Here is a 22,057-nt window from a genome sequence, read left to right on the forward strand (position 1 = left end):
ACGCTTTTATTGTTTTGAACTAGGGGAGTGATTGGTGCGCGTTTTGTCCACGAGAGGCGCTGGTGTATTGAAAACCTGTCGACTTGTGTGATACGGCATGGCTTTCAAACTTGGAAAAAATTACTTGGATAAAATTTTGTTTAAGTGAGTTTGGTGTTCGTTAAACGAGCAGATGGTAGTAAAAGGAAACTTTCGTTGTAGCGAAATTTCGTTGTGAACCTTCGTTAAGTGGGGGTTGCCTGTATTTTGGTAGGTAAGACAACCCTAAATTTCAGTCTGAATATAATGGTTTCAGCTGATGTCAGTGGTTTAGGATGACACCCAAACTATCAAACTATCAGTGGTGAAATTTGGATCAGTGAGCAGCAGGCAACTGAGATGGTGCAATGAATAAAATACAGGCAACCCCCGCTTAACGAAGGTTCACACAATGAAATTTCTCTACAATGAAGGTTTTATTTTACTACCATTTGCTCATTTAACAAACACCAAACTCGCTTTAACGAAGTTTTATCCAGGTAATTTTTTCCAAGTTTGAAAGCACCACCGTATCACGCAAGGCAACAGGTTTTTGAATACAGCAGCACCTCTCGTGGACACCACGCACACCACTCACTCCCCCTGTTCAAAACATTAACAGTGTCAGCAGCAGCTTGTCTTCTCTCGCTCAACTCACCACCAAAACACCCTGCAATGTCGCCTAGCGTTGCTAAGAAGACCAGGAAGTCTCTTACTCTTGAAGTGAAGCTGGATATTATTCACAGACATGAGAGAGGCGAGAAAACTAATAGCATTGCTCACCACCATCTTGACTCCATCTACTGTCTCTACTATTTTTAAGTCAACAGACTCTATTAAGAAGGCTGGTGAGACCGTATCTTCCTTGCAAGATAAAAGAACCACCTGAACTCGTGACTCTACAATGGATAAAATGGAAAGCCTTGTGGAAATGTGGTACATAAGTTTTGTATGTGATACAATGATGTGCCCTTTGTTTACATTCCACAGGTTGCCAGTTAGTGTCTTTCCAGTTTCACTCTCCCTTCCTTCATAAATTTAAGATCATCAACATTATAAAGTTATGTACATACATACATTAGTGTACATTATAATGACTTAAATTAAGCTGCCTAAATGTTTAACTTCATAATTTTTACTTTCATTAAACCTTTCACTGTACTATGATGCACTCTTGCTTTGTTTACTCTCAATGGAAGCTCAAGTCATGGGTTAAACTCATTGTAATCGGTTTGCTTAACAAAGTTTCACTTAACGAAGGGTTTTTTTAGGAACGTAACCACTTTGTTAAGCGGGGGTTGCCTGTATCTTAAATGTATTACCATTGATAAGATACCAATATCTTCAAATGCAAAGCTGAACCTAGAATTAAATTCTCACCAGGCATTTTTCTACATTTTCATAAAAAAAGGATAAACATGCTGGTTTTGTGCCTCTGTGTGTGTCTGGGTGGGGACCATAATCTATTGTCATTTTTTTTACCCATTAGATATCCCAACATTTTTCAAGGTTTCCTCAGTATGTATGCATATGAGCTTCATTCCTACACAACACTGCAATTTGGAGAGATTCATGTTCTCCCTAATTTGTTTTCCTTTGTCACTTTTCTTGGAATGCCATGCCTTAAAAACATTTATATATTGCTCCTTCCTCAGCATTAAGAAAATTGGATTTACACAGCCTCATGCTTTATTCATTCACATACAATGCCAGCAGAGGATTGTATTTTTACTACATTAAATTTTGTTTACACACTTTTCAGTGGGAATATGTTTCAGCACATTTTTGCAAAACAGATTCCCATTTTATTGTGTCCATCCAGCTTTCCCAAAAGTTCTGATATAAGGTTGTTTATTTACAATGGTGTTTTGTGCAAAATTAAATGTAGTTTTTTTTGTGCCTGATGTATAGGATGATCCCCTTTTTTTGTCATTTTAGGAGGATTCAAGTGTCATCTTAATGCCAAAATATAAAGTAGACATGTTTGTAATGAGTAATCTTCTTGTCCATTTAACCATGACATCTTCACTAAATTTTATCAATATATAATTATATTATCTATTACATTATATAATTATGTGGACAGATTTCTTATTTTTTTTATTATTCACAGGGTGAAAAAGGATATATTGGACCCAAGGGAGACAAAGGAGCAATGGGAGTAGCCTTCAAGGGACCTCCTGGACAAAGGGGAGAGAAGGGACAAAAGGGTGAAGCGCAAGATTGCCCCATAGAGCCTCAGATATATCACAATTGTACTGGAATTGCATTCCTGGTTGGTTTTCATATTTTTAGGGTTTTAGATATCCTAATCTCTGTTTCAGTTTCTGGCACCCAGCATGACTGTTTGTGTGTGTATTTACCTAATTGTATTTACCTAATTGTAACATACGGGAAAAGAGCTATGCTCGTGTTGTCCCGTCTCCATATCTATTAATGTCCAGCTTTTTCTTAAAATCATGAATATTCCTTGTGTTGACCACTTCCACGTCTAAACTATTCCATGCTTCCACCCTTCTATGAGGGAAGCTATATTTTTTCACATCTCTCCTATAAGTGGCCATTTTTAGTTTTTTCCCATGCCCTCTCGACATTCTTTCATTCCACATACACAGATCTTCCCTATCCATTTTTCCATGCCAATCATCACTCTGTATATTGCTATCAGGTCTCCCTTTCTCTTCTGTTTTCCAGGGTCGGAAGTTGCATTCTTTTCAGTCTGTCTTCATAAGTCAAATCTCTTAAGTCAGGCACCATTTTGTTGCAGCCCTCTGTACTTTCTCTAGTTTCCTTATGTGTTTCTTTAAGTTCGAGCCCACTGTATTGTTGCATATTCAAGCCTCGGTCTTATCATTGCAGTAATTATTTTCTTCATCATTTCTTCATCTAAATATACTGAACGCCACTCTTATGTTCCTCAATAAGTTCAATACTTCTCCAATTATTTTGTTTATATGTCTCTCTGGCGATAGGTCATTGGTAATTGTCACCCCAAGGTCTTTTCTTCATGACTGGTTTTATGTCTTCATTTCCTATCTTGTACATACTCCTGATTCTTCTTTCACTCTTGCCAAACTCTATTTTCTTGCATTTTGTCGTGTTGAACTCCATTTGCCATGTACAGCTCCATTTCCATATTCTGTCCAAGTCTTCCTGGAGTAGTTCGCAATCTTTGTCACATCTCACTTTTCTTAACAATTTTGCATCGTCTGCAAATAGGCTCACATAACTGGACACCCCATCCACCATGTCATTTATGTAGACCGCAAACATTATTGGTGCCAACACTGATCCCTGTGGAACTCCACTCTCCACCAAGCCCCATTCTGATGGTCTGTCCTTGATTATTGTTCTCATTTCTCTTCCTACCAAAAAGTCTTCCATCCATTTTAGTAAACTGCCATGTGTGTGTGTGTGTGTGTGTGTGTGTGTGTGTGTATTTACCTAGTTGTACTTAGTTGTATTTTACAAGAGGGGAGCCTATGCTCGTGTTGTCCTGTCTCTATATCTCAGTGTCTAATTTTCTCTTAAAGTCGTGTATAGACTTTGCACACACCACCTCTCTGTCCAGTCCGTTCCATATATTTATCACTCTATGGGGGAAGTTGTTTTTCTTGAAGTTTCTTCTGTAATTGTCTTTTCTAGAGTTTTAATCCATGTCCTCTTGTGTCCCTTCTGTCCCTCTTCAGCAGGTCGATCCTATCAGGAAGCTCCATATTATTCATTATTCTGTAGATGGTCAACAGGTCGCCTCTTTCTCTTTTCTGTTCCAATGTTGGTAATTTCAGTCTCTCCAGTCTCTTTTCATACATAAGAGCCAACAAGGTTGGGGCCAGTTTGGTGGCTGCTCTTTGTATCCTTTCAATTTTCCTGATATTCTTCCTCGTGTGAGGTGACCACAGTACTGCTGCATACTCCAGTCATGGTCTGATCAAGGATAACAATAACTTTTTCACCATATCTTCATCAATATATGAGAATGCAACTCTAATATTTCTCAGTAAGTTGTAGGTCTCACCAACAATTTTATTTATATGTTTATTGGGGGACATTTCTTTTGTTATGAGAACTCCCTTGTCCTTTTCACTTTCCACCTTCTTAATCTTCTCTTCTCCAAGTTTATATTTATATTGTCTTGTTATCCTATTTTTGTTCTTCCCAAATTCCATTATGCTGCATTTCTTAATGTTGAATTCCATCTCCCATCTTTTGCTCCATTCCCATATACTATCTAAGTCCTGTTGTAGAGTTCTACCATCATCGTGCGACCCAACTTTCTTCAAAAGTTTTGCGTCATCTGCAAAGAAACTCATATAGCTTTCTACTCCTTCGTCCATGTCATTTATGTATATTGCAAACATAATTGTGGCTAACACAGAACCTTGAGGAACCCCACTTATAACTTCCTTCCAGGTGGACTCCTTATCTCTGATTGTTACTCTTATAGTTCTTCCAGTTAGGAAATCCTTCATCCATTCCAGCAATTTTCCTTTTATTTTCCCTACATCTTCCAGTTTTCTTATTCATTTTCTGTGTGGAACTTTATCAAAATCTAAAAATACACTGTCAACCCATCCATCTCTTTCCTGTGTTATGTCTATGACTCTAGAGTAAAAGCATATAAGGTTTGTTACACATGATCTTCCTTTTGTAAAGCCAAATAGTCTTTCATTAATTATATTTTTTTCTTCTAAATGTTTGGTCCATCTTTCTTTGATCACACATTCACATATTTCAGCTATTGTACTTGTTAGGGACACTGGCCTGTAATTTGTTGGGTTCTCCTTATTTCCTCCTTTATATATTGGCACAATATTGGCTTTTTTCCAGTCTTCTGGTACTTTTCCCTTTTCAATAAAACATTTTATTATATTGTATACCTTATTTGCCAGCTCTTCTCTACACTCTTTCAATATCCAATTTGAAATTCCATCCAGACCGTGTGATTTTCTTACATCTAAATTTCTTAGTTGTATCATTATTTCCTGCTCCGAAATAACGATGTCTCATCGCAGGAGATTTATTTCCTAGTTCTTCATAATTAATGTGTTTTTTTCTTGTAAAAACTTCTTGAAAGTGTCTGTTCATTATTTCTAGCCATTTCCAATTCATCGCTGTATTTATTATTTTCATAAACTAGTTTCTCTATCTTGTGTTTATTTTTTAACTTTCCGTTTATTATAAAAGATCTTTGGCTGATCCTTGCATTTTTCAATTATATTTTTTTCATAGTTTTTCTTTTCTTCTCTTCGTATTTTAACATAGTTATTCCTTTCTCTGATGTAGTCTTGCCACTTCCTTGGACGGTTGTCTTTTCTCCATATCTTCCACGTTCTATCCTTTCTATCTCTTGCTTCTTCACATTTTCTATTAAACCATTCTTCCTTATATTTGTCTTTAATTTTCAGTCTTGGTACATACCTATTCACTCCATCATTATAAATTTCTTTCTTCTTTTCCTCCACTCCTGCCTGGTTGTCAAATTTAGTCCAGTCCGTCTTTTGGAAAAGTCTTTGAGTTCTCTGAAATTTGTTTTGCTATATGTCAATCTTCCTTTTCTATGTTTTTCATTCCATTCATTCCTAATCACTTCCTTGAAGGTCGCTACTATTAGTACATGATCACTTTTTGCCAAAGGTGTCTTCTACTCTACTCCATCCTCAATTTCAGGTTCCGTTGCAAATAATAAATCCAGTCTTGATGGCTCTTCACTATTCTTAAATCTGGTGTTTTCTTGAATCCATTGTGTCATCGTATATTCCATAGTTAACTCCAGTGTGTGTGTGCTTGTGTGTGTGTTTGTGTGTGTGTGTGTGTGTGTGTGTGTGTAACTGCTTTATCTCTGCTTCATTTTTTGTAAGGGTAACAGTTTGGTATATAGGTAAGTAATTTGAGAATTTGGTCTTTTATCTATATAAAAGTCTAGAATCCTCTTTGGATAGATATAACCAAGACAGGCTGTTGTGCCATATTATACTGTAGTGTATGATACATACTCCATGCCTGACACATCATTCTTTCTTACTTTTCAGGGCACCAAAGGAGACAAAGGTGCCAAGGGTATGAGAGGACGAGATGGCATACCAGGCTTCAGTGGTAGCAAAGGTGACTCTGGAAAGAATGGCCCTCCTGGAGAGAAAGGTCTACCTGGCCTACCTGGTCCCCCAGTATGTGAAGAACTTTCACACACACACACACACACACACACACACACACACACACACACACACACACACACACACACACACACACACACACACACACACACACACACACACACACACTACTTTATTTGAATTATTCATATCACATAATCATTATCATCATCTCTGATTGTTTTTCTTCTTTTAGGGAGGTCCCATTAAGGGATAACCATAGCAGAATGTCCTTCAGGACTATGTGTTTATCCATAAAAGTGTGCTTTAGCACTTCCCTTCCACCCTTCACTTATTTCTTTATTCAGTAAAAGTCCGTTAATCTGAACGTTGATGATCCGAATTTCCTGATAGTCCAAATTTTTTTAAGGTTGGCAAAAGCTATGTGCAGTATTAGAAGTAGTATTAATAGCAATAGTAGTAAGAGTTTTCACATCAGTGATGGCAGCCAAGGAAAAAAATCACTATGAAATAAAAACAGCCATTTGCCACTCTGAAAAGAAAAAAGAACATGGTGTTTCCAAAACAATGGCCAATTTAGTTAGCAAGGTTTATTTTTATACTTCTTTCTTGAAAGATGTCAAGTTGTTGGAACAGATAGTAGAGCTGTGAGACAATGAGAGTTGGTTGAAGGTTGTGTTGCCAACACTGCTTAAATTTGTTAAGATCAATTGCTGAAAAATAATTGCTTGTGGTTTGAATTCAAGATTTTTTTTTTTTACATATCTAATGGTATCTGATTTTCTCCAGATTTTTAGAAATTATAATTAGATTATAAAATTTCCAGATGGAAACTTCATTGGCCCATTTGACCCCAGCAGTGATATTCACTGTCCCCCCTGGTTATTCATCAATCCCCTTTCAATCACCTGGATATTTATCAATCCGTTGGATGGGAGTTGATATCGACTACTTTGAGAACCACTGTTATAGAGAGAGGCAACTCACTTGCTGTCGAGTTTCCTCTGCAGAACTAATGTGTGCACAGTTCAAATGTGAATCTTAGCAAGTGTTAAAGATTATTCAGGAGTGTCTCATAGGGTTTGGATTGTTTCAATTTAATCATTTTGTACACAAAATATGAGGATAGGAAAAGCCTACCACACAAAAGAAATCAATGTAGGAAATCTTTGCCAACAGTGCTTACCAATAACAACAATGCTTATTGCAGTCAGCACCACCACTGCAGCCAGCATAAGTCTGATTTATGTGTTTTCAGAGATTTTTTGTGTGATTTTGTTGATTCCTGATATCTACAATGAACATTAGTCAATTCAATGTTCCTTGTCACCCAAAATCCTTGATTTCCCACATGTCCTTCAAGATCATTAGGGATGAGAGGTAGGCATAAGTTGAAAAGAATCATAACTTGAAAACTATCCATTAGTGAAGGAAATAATGTAGAACATTAGTCAATTTAGTACATGTATAGCTCACCAGACAAACATAAGCAACATGAGAAAGTCATTGTCCAAACTTATAGAGAGATCCTGGCATGGTGGTGTTTTCAGGGGTACATCCTGATAATCCTATGAAACTGATAATCTGACACACTTCTAGTCCCTGCTCATTGCATTAAAGAACTTTTACTGTACTACTTATTCTAATCATTTCATGTGGTACTCTCTCTCTCTCTCTCTCTCTCTCTCTCTCTCTCTCTCTCTCTCTCTCTCTCTCTCTCTCTCTCTCTCTCTCTCTCTCTCTCTCTCTCTCTCTCTCTCTCATATGGATAACGTTCTCTTGTAAGGTGTGAATGTTTTTAATTAAGTTAATGATTTATTTTCATGCTGTATATTTCATGTTCAATTTCTTAATGTCTTTATTTTATTGATCTGAAGAATTTGAAGTTTTCCATTTCCTTAAGTACCTTTCTCCACAATTACAGCTCTACCTTTGAATGCATTTTTTCCACCTGAGCTTGTTTCCAAAATCTAATATAGTGTATTCCTTGCAGGATACCATGATGATGTTTCATGATGTTGACTTCAGTTTTCTTTTCTTCATATAGTATATAAGTTTCTTTGAATCAACTTACAAACTGTGACTCAGTTTTTCTTAACAAGATGTCGTCTTAGAAAAGTTTCACAGTATTTATAAATCAATTGTCTTGCCTAAAAAAGACCAAACTCCATGTTCACTTTCACAGTCATTATTCTGTTTAACCCTTTAGTCACAAGTTTAGTGTCTAACTTCATGGTTTTATCCATTATTCTAAGTTTCCGTATGTGCCACACATAAATAAGTAAATTACATTATTCTTTAGTAATATTCTCAGACTTCATTTAGATACAGTACATAACTGAATTAAACTATCCAGGGACGTGAAGGATTTCCTGGTCCACCTGGCCCCAATGGTTACAAGGGTGACCTGGGACCAGCTGGTCTTGATGGCTTGCCAGGTCTCAAAGGAGACAAAGGTGAAGCAGGATATCCTGGCAGAGATGGTGAGAAAGGAAACCAAGGTCCTCCAGGACCTTCCAAGGTAAGTATCATTTGTGGTTAAATTATATTCTCTAAAGATATTTGAGTGAGCTTAAATCTTCTTTTTATCTAATTATAAAAGTATGTGTAAGTTTTTTGGAAACCTCTCATGGGAAATATGCCTGCTTTAGAAAGAAGGTGTTAGGTAGAAGAGAGAGAATGGAGATGAGTTAGTTTAAGTAAGTTTGAGAACAATAGGAGGGACCCCATCAGGTCCATAAGCCTTTTAAGGGTTTAGGCCAGCAAGAGTATGGAAAATATTATTACAAAGAACTTTAATTAAAAACATTAAATAGTCAGAGGGAGAAGGAGAGGGAGGAACAAGCCCAGAATCATCCAAGGTGGAGTTGTTAGCAAAGGTGTGAGAGAAGAGTTCAGCTTTAGAGACATGAGACAACAGTGGTGCCATCAAGATGGAACAAAGGAGAAAAAGATGAAGAAGTAAAGTCTTTGGAGATAGAGATATTTTTTGCCAGATGGCAAAAGTGCATGGCATTTTTAACTATTTTCCTGACAAAACCATTTTCATTCTTAACTCATGTAAAAAGACCTTCTGAGGCACTTTTTATCTTTTGCCCACTTTAAAAGTACCTCTAGGACCAAATTCACAAGTTTGAGAGTGTTTCTACCAATTTGGAGCAACTTTTAGGGCAACTTTTAGCTCTCAAAGTGTTTAATGATATGGTCCCTGGTCTTGAAATTGTGCATAACAATTGAGCGTGTACTATGGAAATGAATTATCTGAGAGAAGCATAGGTATAGATAAGATAGAGAGTGAGAACAATGAAGGTCTTTACAATAGATGTGATATGAGCATCTGTGCAAGTGGTGTAAACCGTGAATTAGTGGAATGGTTGGATATTGTATAAAGTACAGGGGATCCTCATGATTCAACCGTTTGCAGTTCAAATTATCACCAATTTGAACTCAGTTAATTAATACACAATCCTCAAGGTTCAACCAACTGACTTGCCAATTCTACATTCATATCTCGTGTGCCTCCCACCCAGTCAAATCCGCCGCCACCCCAAATTCGCCGCCAGCCTGCCAGGACGTGTGTAAATGCTTCGGTTCAAAGCAACGATATTTTTTTTCACTAACAGTGAAGCACTGAGCGGAAAAGGCACTGATGTGAATCGACCTTAAACCGACGCTACCTTGTGTGCATCGCTTAATCTGCGTCACTCTCGCTCCAGCCGGCGTCCAGGCAGGCCACACTCTGCTGTTCCAACTCCTGCCTCTACGCTGCTTTGACCAGGCTGCATAAAGCCAAAGCCACCTCCAGCCCCAGCCCTAAGAAGCACAATTTCCTGCCTTTCAAAGATAAGCTTGAGCTTATAAGAAAGTGTGAGGCAAGTAAAGCTCACACTGTCGTTTCAGCGCAAAATAGGTCAACAGTATCAACAATTTGGAAGAACAGAGACAAGTACCGCAAGACCACTGCAAGTGTTTTTATTTCCAAAAATGTACTGTACAGCACCCTAATGTGTTTAATAAAAAAAAAGTTAGATATAAATGAAGCCTTTAATAGTACTGATTTAGTCTAAGTTAGTATTTTTGAGAGGTTATAGTGATGTTTAGGGAAAAATTGCTTCACGATTCGAATAAACACCGATTCAACCGATAAAAACCCGCCCTAACCCCATTGAATTGCGAGGATCCCCTGTAATGGTGCCTAACAACACTAGTCCAATAAGTTTGAAGTCTAATATTTAAGAAATAAATTATCATTCATAAAAAAGGTTTTACTAACCATTCATACTTTGTTTTATGTAAGAGGAAAAATGGGAAAGCAGATCAGGATTTGTTTCATCGTTTAATACTTAGTGTTTTATTGTAGGGTGGCCCACAAGGTCCACCTGGTCCTAAGGGCTTGACTGGCTTGCCAGGCCCTCGAGGCAACGATGGAATAGACGGGCAGCCAGGTCGCCGTGGATCTCCAGGTGTGCCGGGTGGTCCTGGCCAACCTGGAAATCCTGGTAGAGAGGGTTCTCCTGGCCAGAAGGGAGACAAGGGTGTCAGTGGACGACCAGGTGGGTACATGCTCAAACACTGCAACAGGAGGCTTATTAATGGTTATGGTGTTGCATGTGACAAATAACTTTATTGATTTATGTTTTATGTTTTATGATTTATGTAATTGTGTATTGAATTATTGAGAAGAAAAGTTGACCATTTTTCAATCTTCTTTGAGACATAATGAAGGATATAAAAAAAGATTGAATCATGCCAAGACAAATTTTGAAGGGTTAAGAAATTACTTTGGTAGTATTGATTGGGAGGAAAATATGCAAGGTAAAACAGTTCAAGAGAAATGTGAAATTTTTCTCTCTCTCTCTCTCTCTCTCTCTCTCTCTCTCTCTCTCTCTCTCTCTCTCTCTCTCTCTCTCTCTCTCTCTCTCTCTCTCTCTCTCTCTCTCTCTCTCTCTCTCTCTCTATGGCCTATAGTGCCTATAGGTACACTTGAAGAATTTGTATAGGAAGCAATGTTCAGCTTCCACTCATTAGTGGCACAGGAAATTTTATTTATAGTGGTACCCATATTAGGGCCTATATCACCACCCAAGCACATCTTTGGTGTAACCACCTAGAACCTGGGTATCATGGTGGTATGTAGGTCATTTTAAATCACCTAACAAATGGCATAGTTTCAAGGCAGTATGTGGTGGGATTTGAACCTACACGTGAACGTCTGCCCGATCCCATGCTCACCACCTTATCCACTAAACCACCACCTCCCAATGAGAGAGATGTTCCCGAATACAGAGTAAAAGAGAGTAAACACACGTGGTATAATGCTATATGTGCAAAAGCTAGAAAGTGTAAGGATGCAGTTTGGAAAAGAATTAAAAAGCAGCAAAATTAAGTAAACTGGAAGAAGTGTAAAGAGGCACAGAACAAATATATTAGAATAATAAGAGAGGAAGAGAGAAGTTTTGAGAGGGATATATTGAGGAGATGTGAGGAGGAACCAAAGCTTTATTATAAGTATATAAATGGAAAAATAACAGAGACCACTACTAAGCTAATTAAGGAAAATAGGACATAAGAAACAGTGGAAGAAATTAATGAATTTGTAAATGAGAGCTTTAAATCAGTATTTAATGAAAAGGGAGAGTCCTTAGAGCCAAGCAACCATGTCACACAGAAACATTGTAGTCCAAAAACAGAAAATTAGAGAATTACTAAAAAAGTAGATGTAAGAAAGGCAATGGGGCCAGATAGTGTCAGGATGAACACTTGAGAGAATGTAAAGAACTGGTGGAACAAATTTGGGATGTGATCAACAGCTCTCCAATGGAAGGGAAGGTACCAAGGGAGTGGAAAAAGAGCAAATGTGGTCCCACTATTGTTGGGTGAAACTGTAAATTGACCAATATATTTTATATGATGTAAAGTTCCTTGGTAACATAACATACATAACATAAATAATAGGATAACAAAGGGCCACCAGGGCACATCTAGGTTATCCTGTATCAGTCGCACAGCGACCTCGTCATCAGTACTTAAAGATACACTTACAAGTACACAGTACATTATATACTAATTCTAAATATTTGGCCCATTAACAGGGCTAAGTCCTGCAGTGAATTCCTCTACAATCTGTGATCCCCATACATGGGGATCATGTCTTGTTTAACTATAGTAAATTTCTTATAAAAACTATCATGCAGCGCTATACATAATTATAAATCTAATAAATTTAAGTGCTTATCTAATCTGTTTTTAAACATTGTCAAACTAGTGCTATTTACAACCCTCTCTGGCAATGCATTCCAGAAGTCTACCACCCTATGACTAAAGAAATATTTTCTTATATCTAACCTGCAGCCTTGCTTTCTAATCTTCCTGCCATGATTTCTAGTCCTACTTCCCTCCTCTAAGGTAAAGAAAGATCTCACATCTATGTAGTTTGTATCTGAGAACATTTTAAATAACTCTATCATATCCCCTCTTATACATCTCCTCTCAAATGAAAACATGTTTAATTCCTTTAATCTATCTCTATACTCCAGGCGCTTTAATGCTGGTATCATCCTAGTTGCTCTTCTCTGAACTGCTTCTAACATGTTGATATCCTGCCTATAATGGGGTGACCAGGCCTGTATGCAATACTCTAAATGGGGCCTAACATAGGAATTATATAAGCTATGCACCACTTCCTTACTTTTATAACTAACATTTCTATTTATAAAACCCAGGATCCTATTTGCCCTATTTCTTGCTTCTAAACATTGCTTTGAAAATTTCATAGTCCTGTCTATCACTACTCCTAAATCCTTTCCTCTACTGCCTCTAGCCAACATCCCTCCATCTCATAGCTAAAGTTTGTGTTGTCTTTACCTAAATGCATAACCTGACACTTTTAGAATTAAACTCCATCTGCCACCTGTCTGCCCATGCTATCAGCCTGTCCAGGTCTCGTTGTATTCTGTAATTGTCCTTTTCACCCTGTACTGCACATGCTATCTTAGTATCATCTGCAAACTTTGATACTTTGCTACTAATTCCTATATCTAAATCGTTAATGTACACCAAGAAAAGAAGAGGTCCTAGCACTGATCCTTGGGGTACCCCACTAACCACTTCCTTCCACTCAGACATTGCCCCATTTAATACTACTCTCTGTTTCCTATCAGAAAGCCATTCACTAATCCAATCAACTAACCTACCCCTATCCCATGTAGTCTCAATTTGTACACTAGCCTCCTATGCGGTACCTTATCAAACGCCTTGCTAAAATCTAGATATATAACATCTATGCTATTTCCATCATCTAACTCCTTGGTAATATATTCTAAGATATCGAGCAAATTTGTAAGACAGGACCTCCCTGATCTAAAGCCATGTTGGGTATCTCTAATTAATCTATTCTCATTTAAATGCTCCCAAATACTACCCTTAATGATTTTCTCTAGTATCTTACATACTATACTAGTTAAACTGATCGGTCTATAATTATTCGCATCATCCTTCCTACCTTTTTAAATATTGGAGTAACATTAGCTAACTTCCAGTCCTGAGGTATCTCAGCAAACCTAAGTGATCTTTCAAAGATTAACTTAAGTGCTTCAGAAATACTGTCTACACCCTCCCTAAGTACTCTGGCATGTAGCTCATCAGGACCACTAGCTTTCCTATCGTCTAGTTCAAGAATAAATTTCCTAATAATTCCCGGTTTTATATCAATATTTTCTAAAGCTCTTAAACTACTCGTCGCACTGTTTGTAACAGGATTTCCTATTCTTTCCCTAGTAAATACTGAAGAAAATTGTTCATTCAATAATTCTACTATGTCTTCATTTTGATCCACTACTACACCATCTTTTCTGAGTGGTCCAATCCTATCCTTATTTCTTTTATCACTGACCTTGTAATAACTATATAATTTTTTGGGATCTTTACTCCCAGCTCTAGCTAGTTTTATCTCTGCCTGCCTTTTACTTTTTTATAACCTTACTCAAATCATCCCTGACCTGTCTGTACCTAATCAAATCTACATCTTCCCCACTTTTCTGCAACTCTCTATATGCCCTCTTCTTCTCTCTGATCTGGCTACCTATCTCATGAGTCCACCATAATGGCTTCCTGTTTCTCTGCCTTATATCTTTGTAAGGGATACACTGCATCACTATACCCTTTACTACAACCTTAAAAATATCCCACATCTCCTGTGCAGTTTTATTTCCAAAACTATCTTCCCAGTTTACCTCTCCTAATAACTGACGTAACCTACCATAATTGCCTTTCTGATAGTTTGGGACTCTAGTCTTATTCATTATCCCTACTGGAATTAATGATAAATCTAATTATATGATGGTCACTGTTTGCTAAAGTCTCTCCTACCTCAACTTCCTTTAAACAATGCTCAATATTTGTTAGTACTATGTCTAAAACCTTCCTCCCCTAGTAGGTTTATCTACCATCTGCACTAAATAGTTATCCTGAAAACTTTCCATAAACTTATTTTCACTAGCATCTCCTACCATCCTCTCCCAGTTTACTGACTTAAGATTAAAATCCCTAAGATAATTGTCTGACTAGTACACCCCTATTTATCTCATCTACCATAAGGTTGTCTACATCTGCTGACTGGTTAGGTGGTCTATAAAAGCTCCTACTCTAATAACCTTACTTTTGTTTACTCTAACATCCAGCCATAAGGACTCTACTCTGTTATCTACCTTAATACCATTAACCTGACTGGAAATGAAGGATTTTTTTACATAAATAACTACTCCTCCTCCTATCCTACCAATTCTCTGGTGTAAATACATAATGTATCCATCTACTTCATATTCTTTCCTATTTTCCTAAACTTTTCCTCATTTACCCATGCCTCTGTGACACATACAACATCTAAGTCCTCCTCAACTATATAACTAGATAACTCGTCCTTCTTGTTCCTAAGACTCCTGGCATTTACATAAAAACATTTAAGTCCTGCTACCTTCCTAGATGCTGTCTCCTTATTTGGAATCCTAATCTTATTCTCTCCTATTTGCACCTGGAAATCTTTCCTAATCTTTTCACTATCTCTGTTTATCCTATCTAATTTATGTCTAACATCTTTCTTCTGGAATGCATTTGCTACCTCACCCCTACACTCCATCCCAACTCCCCTCCAGACATCCACTCAGCACATCCACACCCTTCCTACTCAGATGCACACCATCCCTAGCATACAAATCCTTCGCCCATAGAACCTATCCCATACATCCACAAAGCTGACACCCACATCCTTACACATCCCTTTTACCCGATCATTCACACCAATGGCTCTAGACAACCATTCCCTGCTAACATACACACGAGGCAAGATTCCTGACACTACACACCTCCTACCACTCTCCCTTATCTTGCCTAACATTTCCGAAATCTTGCCACTAACTCCTCCGACCCACCTGCTCTGACATCGTTCCCACCTACGTGCAAAACTACTACACCCTCCCTCTCCATCCCCCCAACTCTCTTCTGCACCTCCTCACTCACTGCCTTCACACCTGCACCAGGCATACACACGTTCGTCCTCCTATCCCTGTCTTTCCCACAGAAAGTGCTATCTAAATACCTAACCTGAGAGTCACCCACCACACACACCTGAGGTGTGCTAGGCACAACCCTCCTCCTCCTCTCCTCTACCCCCTTCTCTCTCCTTTCACTCACCACAACCACTTCATTCACTCCACTCTCACTCTCCCCTTCCCCCTCCAACAAACCGAACCTATTTTCACACTCAACAGGTTTAGTCCTATCCTCCCTAACTGCCTCTGCTTTCCTTCCCCTCGCAACCTGCCATCTCTGCCCATCCTGACTACTATCTTTCCCAGTCTGGCTCGCCTGCTCCCTCTTCCCCACTCTGCTCTTCCCGACAGAGGGCCAAGCCACCCTGTCGCCCTCAGAAGGTCCAACCTTCGGCCTAACACTGATCTCCTGCCTAATTTTTTCCACTGCCTCCCCAAGCCTCTTAACCTCCTCCTTCAACTCAAAGATGAGAACTTCGTTCGCACTTTTCCCCTCACTTAGCTTTCTCATTTCCTCTCGCAATTCTCGGTGCTCAAGAGAAAGAACTAAATTCTCGCTCTTGAGCCTACACACCATACACTCAGAAAAGTCAACAACCTTCCTGTCATGCCCACACATCTCACACACAACAAACTCGCCCAATCCTACCTCAACACTCTCTTTCACGCACTCAATCACACTCTGATATACCTCAGTTGCTACCGCCATACTAACTTACAATCTGTTAACTCACAAGAACACTATACGTAGCTAACAAACAAATAAAAATACTTGGTGACGGCGGGGTGGGGGAACCGTGGTGGTGGGGGGCCTAAGTGAGATCAACTAATCCTCTTTCAAGGTCAACTTGACGGTTACAAGCCTAGTCTCCTCGCTCTACCAAAATACTTTTAACTCACAAACACTGATTCTAACCACTATTGGTAACAATAGGTCTAACCTTGATGTTTCCTCATTCCCTTTAAATCCATTTTTCCTCATTGTATTGGGTCACTGTGTTCAACATAACTAAGTTAATAGCATATTTACCTATTATTCTTCTCCATCTTCTTTGGTCTTGCAGGCTTCCTTATGGTTTAAGTCTTCCATAATGGTTATATTATTATTCACTGGGGAGTTCTGTGCCTCGGTGTCCCCCTCCCTTGGGAAGGCCTCTGGCCTAAAAAGGCTTTTGCCTGGAAATGTGATCTTGACTGTGACTGGTGAGGTAGAGCAAACTATCTGCCAGGAGATGTGTAAGGATGGAATTAAGTTCGGCTGCCCAAGTTTTTTGGACTTAGTGTATATCCTTACATTTCTGCTCTTTTGCCATTATGCTCCCCAAAAAATTTAGCCAGTAACTGACTAATCCATTAATTAGTGAAATCCGTTACTGCGAAGTCCATTATAGCAAGGTACCCTCATAATTATTTTTTTTTTTTATTTTCTAGTTAAAATAGTTTAATATTTACAGGTTGTCCTTCTCTTCCTCCATGTCCTCCTGGCCCACCTTCTCCAGCTGTGGCAGTATCTTTCAAAAAAGTTGTCTCTGTTCCTGTTCAGAGTGGCAGCAAAAGTTGTAAAAAATTGGCAGTGCGACTTTGCTTAGTCCAAATTTTTCTAAGTGTTTCAACTTTCAAAACTTTCGACTTTGCATCTTCAAATCTCATGATGCAGGGAAGTGACAGTTGAGCAACTTAGGTTAGGAAAATAAGGTGCACAACTGAAAGTTCTGGATCATTTTGGTTGATCCTGTCCATACGGAAGCTTTTACCTGAAAATGAGTTATTCCACCAAAGATAAGAAAGGATGGAGGGTTAAATAGAAAAGTACATGCCCCAGACCCATAATTTTTGTAGATGACTATACCTTTACATTTGCAGTATTTGTAAACCTTCATTATTTCATAATGTTTAATTAATTTCCTACTTTTCTAAATTAGCAAAGTACAATTTAGAAGCTTTTGAGATTTTTCATCACAAGCACTTAGACTATTATGTAGACTGCAGTCACTAGATGGTTAAAAACAGTTGTTGGAGATCAGTATATGAATGATTAAGTGATACTATGCACTATACAACTTTTCAAAAAATTATTTTTCCACTTTTTTCATTATATTTATATTGAAGTCAGTTCTATTGGTCTCATTTTTTTTTTTGTATTATTACTTTATGGATACCACAGCTTTATGCATTGCTAGCCATGTAACCCATTTGGCTGTATGACTTTCTTGCTATTTGTCCATGTATTGTTCCACTTGAATTACTGTAGAAATTTGAATTTTTAAAGCTGATTCAGAAAATTGGCTTTAAAGTTTAGAATATATGAATGAGTCATTAAAGGCATGTTTTGTGGTGCAGGTGATGCAGGTCCACAAGGACCACCAGGCCTGCCAGGTGAGCGTGGGGAAGCTGGCCGCCCAGGACCAAAAGGAAACAAGTGCTTCTCCATTGCAGTAAGTTAACAAGATACAGTATTTCTCCACCTTAAAAAAAAAAAAAAAAAAAAAAAAAAGTAGATTTGCTAAAAAAACAGAAAATAATGAATTCATGAAGAATGGGGCCTATTTATTTTGCAGTCTGCATAAGTGAAAATAGAGATTGAAAAAAAAGTTATGAGTGATTTATAGTAGATCAAATTGATGGATACATGTCATGGTAAAATTAATTACATGACATAAGAGGACACATTAAAAAAATCACCAAGTTGATTCCTCTATAGGAGAACAACAGTATAGCCAGCCCTTAACATTTGTTGATTCAGCATTCATATTCCGTCCTATTACTCTCCAAATTATGCCTCTTTGTGTGCATCTTGTGTAGTCAAACTTTACCAACTCTATTTATCAGCCTTTCCTTCTTGCTGAAAGTTTTTTGATACTCATTCTGTTTGTAAAATGGGTAACCACTCTAATCACTCAAACATCATATTACTTTAGTTTCATACCTTTCTGAATTTTTTAAATCTATCCTCAACATGAAGATTCTTAAGCATGTATCACTTCACAATCCTACATATATCTTATTATTAATGTGGGTTCCATTGTGGTCACTCTACTGATGATCCTATGGCTTTCCTTAATGAGTTTTGGTCATTCCCTTTTATGGATTCTGGTGAAACTTTTCTGCTGTTGCCTGAGACATCAAAAGCATTTGACAAATTCTAGCACAAAGCTGTGCATTTCCATACTATGTACTCGCCTACAGCCTCTATCATTCTCTTTTTAACTTCATCTCAAGTTGCCTCTCTGCTATAGTGATAAGTCACTATTCTTCTGTATTAACTGTGGTGTTCCTCAGGGCTCTGTTTTGTCACCTACTCTCATCCTATCATTCATTGATGATTGAAGCCAAATTTATTGTCTTATCCACTCTTGCACTGGTGATTCCACTCTTCAGTTTTCCATATCTTGTCTTGCATTTTTAGCTCTTCATAAATTAAATAGTTTACACAGGAAAGTCACAGAACTCATGGCTTTGGAACTCTGAAATTTCTGACTGGTGCTTCAGTGCCTCAAAAATTCACTACCTTGAATTATCAACTTGACATAACCTTCTAGCTAACTATTCTCTCTTCTTCATTAACATTCAACTGTTGCCTTCTTCTGTATTGAACATCATTGGTCTGTATTTACTAATGATCTAAACTGGAAATCACATATCTCATGTCGACCTAAAGCAATTTCAATAACGTTAAATGTTCTGAATCATCTTTGCTATTTTTCCTCAGCCCACCCTAATGCTGCAGTGTATAGGGGCCTTTTTTATGCAAGAGTAAAAACACCAGCCAAGGACAAAAAAATAGTTAAAAAAAAAGCCCACTGAGGTGCCGGTTCCTTTAGAAGTTATATAGAAATATACTTGCAAGGGGACTCCAAGGATGATATAGGATTCTATATATTTATTTATTTTTTATTTTTATTTATTTATTTATTTTATTTATTTATTTTATTTATTTATTTTTTTTCAAATTTGAATTTTGCATGAAGAATATATGTGTAGATAGATGCATGTAGCTTTGTGTGAGGCTGAAGAGTTGTCTTTAGAGGGCAGGATGACTGCCCTCTTGTGTTATGAAACACAAAGGGAAATGTTCAGTAAGGTCACAGCTGGCTTTAATGATAAGTTTACAGCACCCCCTGAACCGGTGCTATTAGACCTCACAGGGAGCAATTATCATCTGACTATGTTTGGAATACACTACATATATGGTGGTTTCACTCATACCATTCTTCTAGATAAGGTGGAATCAAAAGTGTTTTGTCTTATCAACTCATCTAACTGACTGTCCTCAGACTCTCTCATCAACACAGTGGACTTCACAAGATACAGAGAAGAAAAATCATCCATGCTTGACCTGATGTTCATAAGAAAAACAGAGCCTTGTCCAACCTTTAGATATCATAGTCCAATAGGGAAAAGCGTTCATGTGGTTTTGAAAATTGAATTGGAGGATTGGGAAATACTGAAACACAAAGAGGGTCACAAACAAGAAAGATTGCATCATGCCAAGATAAACTTTAAAGGATTAAGTAAATGTTTTGGTAGTATTAATTGGAAAAATGGGGGGCAAGACATTGCAAGAGAAGTATAAGATATTCTTGGAAAGATACGAAGAGGTAAAAAGGTATGCCCCTGTATACAGAGTAAAGGAGAGCAAACACATGAGGAATAATGCTAAATGTGCAAAAGCTAAGAACAGTAAGGACGTAGCTTGGAAAAAATTAAAGAAACAATGAAATGGAGACAATGGGAAGCAATATAAAGAGGCATGAAATGAATACATTAGAATAAGGAGTAGAGAAAATCTAAAGTGGATGTAGTAAAGTGATGTTAAGAGGAACCCAAGCTGTTTTATGAGTACTTATATGAATGAAAAGATGATGAACAGAGACACAATCAGTAAGTTAATTAAAGGAAATAGGATATATGAAACAAAAGAGGAAGTGAGTGAACTTATGAATAAGAGTTTTAGATCAGTATTTAATGTAGAATGAGGTTTTACAGAACCAAACAATGAAGTAACACAGGAAGATGAACAAAATGAGTTACAATGGTACCTAGCATGGAGGAGTAGATAAACACAGGGTTAAGTGTAGATGAAGAGCAGGTGAAACTGAATGATCAGGGACTTAAGAAAAAAGTGGTTAAGGTAATCAAGGAGAAGGAAGAAATAGAGATACATTGAAGAAGGCAGATGTAATCTGTGACCTTGAGTTAGGTCTGAGAGAATTAACTAAAAGGAACGTATAAATGTCTTGCAATCTCCTCTTAAATGAGGTCAAGTCAGGAAGATGGAAATGCAGAAGCAGGCAGGGAGTTTCAGATTTTACTAGAGGAACATATGAATGACTGAGAGTTCTGGTTAATTCTTGCATTAGAGAGCTAGACCGAATAGAGGTGAGAGGAAGAATGAAAGTCTTGTGCAGCGAGGTCAAAGAAGTAGGGGAGTATTGCAGTTTGCAAGATCAGAAGAGCAGTTGGCATGAAAATAGAGGTAGCAAGATATGCAATTTTGCAGCAGTGAGTTAAAGGCTAAAGATAGTCAGTCAGAAGAAAGGAATTGAGAAGACAAAAAGCTTTAGATTCCACCCTGTCTAATAAAACTGTATGGGTGGAACTCCTCCCAAACATGCAAAGAGTACTCCATACATGTGTGGATGATGGATGAAGTCCTTGTACAGAGTTAGCAGTTAGGAGGATGAGAAAAAGTGGCAGAGATGCCTCTTAGCACTGAAGTTCATAGAAACTGTTTTAGCAAGAGATAAGATGTGAAGTTTCCAGTTTGGTTATATGTATGTAAATGACAAACCAAGCATATTCAGTATATGGGTATAATAATAGCTTATGTTCCTCCTAAAACAAATGACTGGACAGAGCAAGCCTGCAAGAGAAAACTATACGATACTAAATTATTATGAATAAATTATTGAAGAAAACTCATACTCATGATGGGAGTACTTAATTGCAAGGAAGTGCCATGGGAGAATTGTTCAATAATGGATGGAGAGGAATCATGGGAAAACAAACTTCTAGTGTGGATAACCTCCTCACACAATGGATCAAAGAGAACTCAAGATTCTATGGGAACGATGAACATTGGAGACTTTGTTGTATCTTTTATAAGGAAGTATACATAATAAAAACCTGAAATACATAAATCCATTAAGCCAAAGTGATTACATAGTAACAAAATTTCAGCTTGAAGAAGGGAGAGAGAAATAAAAATTAAAACTTCAAAACAAAAAAATATTGGTATTAACTATAGCAAGGCAAATTGCAAAAATTAAGAAAATCTTTTGAGAATGCAAGATGGGACTTCTTTTTCAACACAAAAGATATTGATATAAATTGGATAATTTTTTTTGAGATTTGAAAAAAAGGGGATAAATATTATTG

At 37.6% G+C, this 22,057-nt stretch overlaps 1 protein-coding gene across 2 annotated transcripts in view; it reads left to right on the forward strand.

The window, feature by feature from the left end:
- The window catches only part of LOC123513289 (collagen alpha-2(IV) chain-like), a 208,483-nt gene that overhangs the window by 141,865 nt on the left and 44,561 nt on the right, over window positions 1-22,057 (forward strand). For both annotated transcript variants that reach the window (XM_045270367.1, XM_045270369.1), the window contains exons 7-11: window positions 2,132-2,293; window positions 6,051-6,185; window positions 8,491-8,655; window positions 10,495-10,687; window positions 18,020-18,114. In XM_045270367.1, coding sequence (XP_045126302.1) covers window positions 2,132-2,293; window positions 6,051-6,185; window positions 8,491-8,655; window positions 10,495-10,687; window positions 18,020-18,114 — 750 coding nt within the window. The remainder of the gene's footprint in view (window positions 1-2,131; window positions 2,294-6,050; window positions 6,186-8,490; window positions 8,656-10,494; window positions 10,688-18,019; window positions 18,115-22,057) is intronic.

The sequence above is a fragment of the Portunus trituberculatus genome, chromosome 35 (assembly GCF_017591435.1).
Source record: "Portunus trituberculatus isolate SZX2019 chromosome 35, ASM1759143v1, whole genome shotgun sequence".
In the NCBI taxonomy this organism is placed as follows: domain Eukaryota; kingdom Metazoa; phylum Arthropoda; class Malacostraca; order Decapoda; family Portunidae; genus Portunus; species Portunus trituberculatus.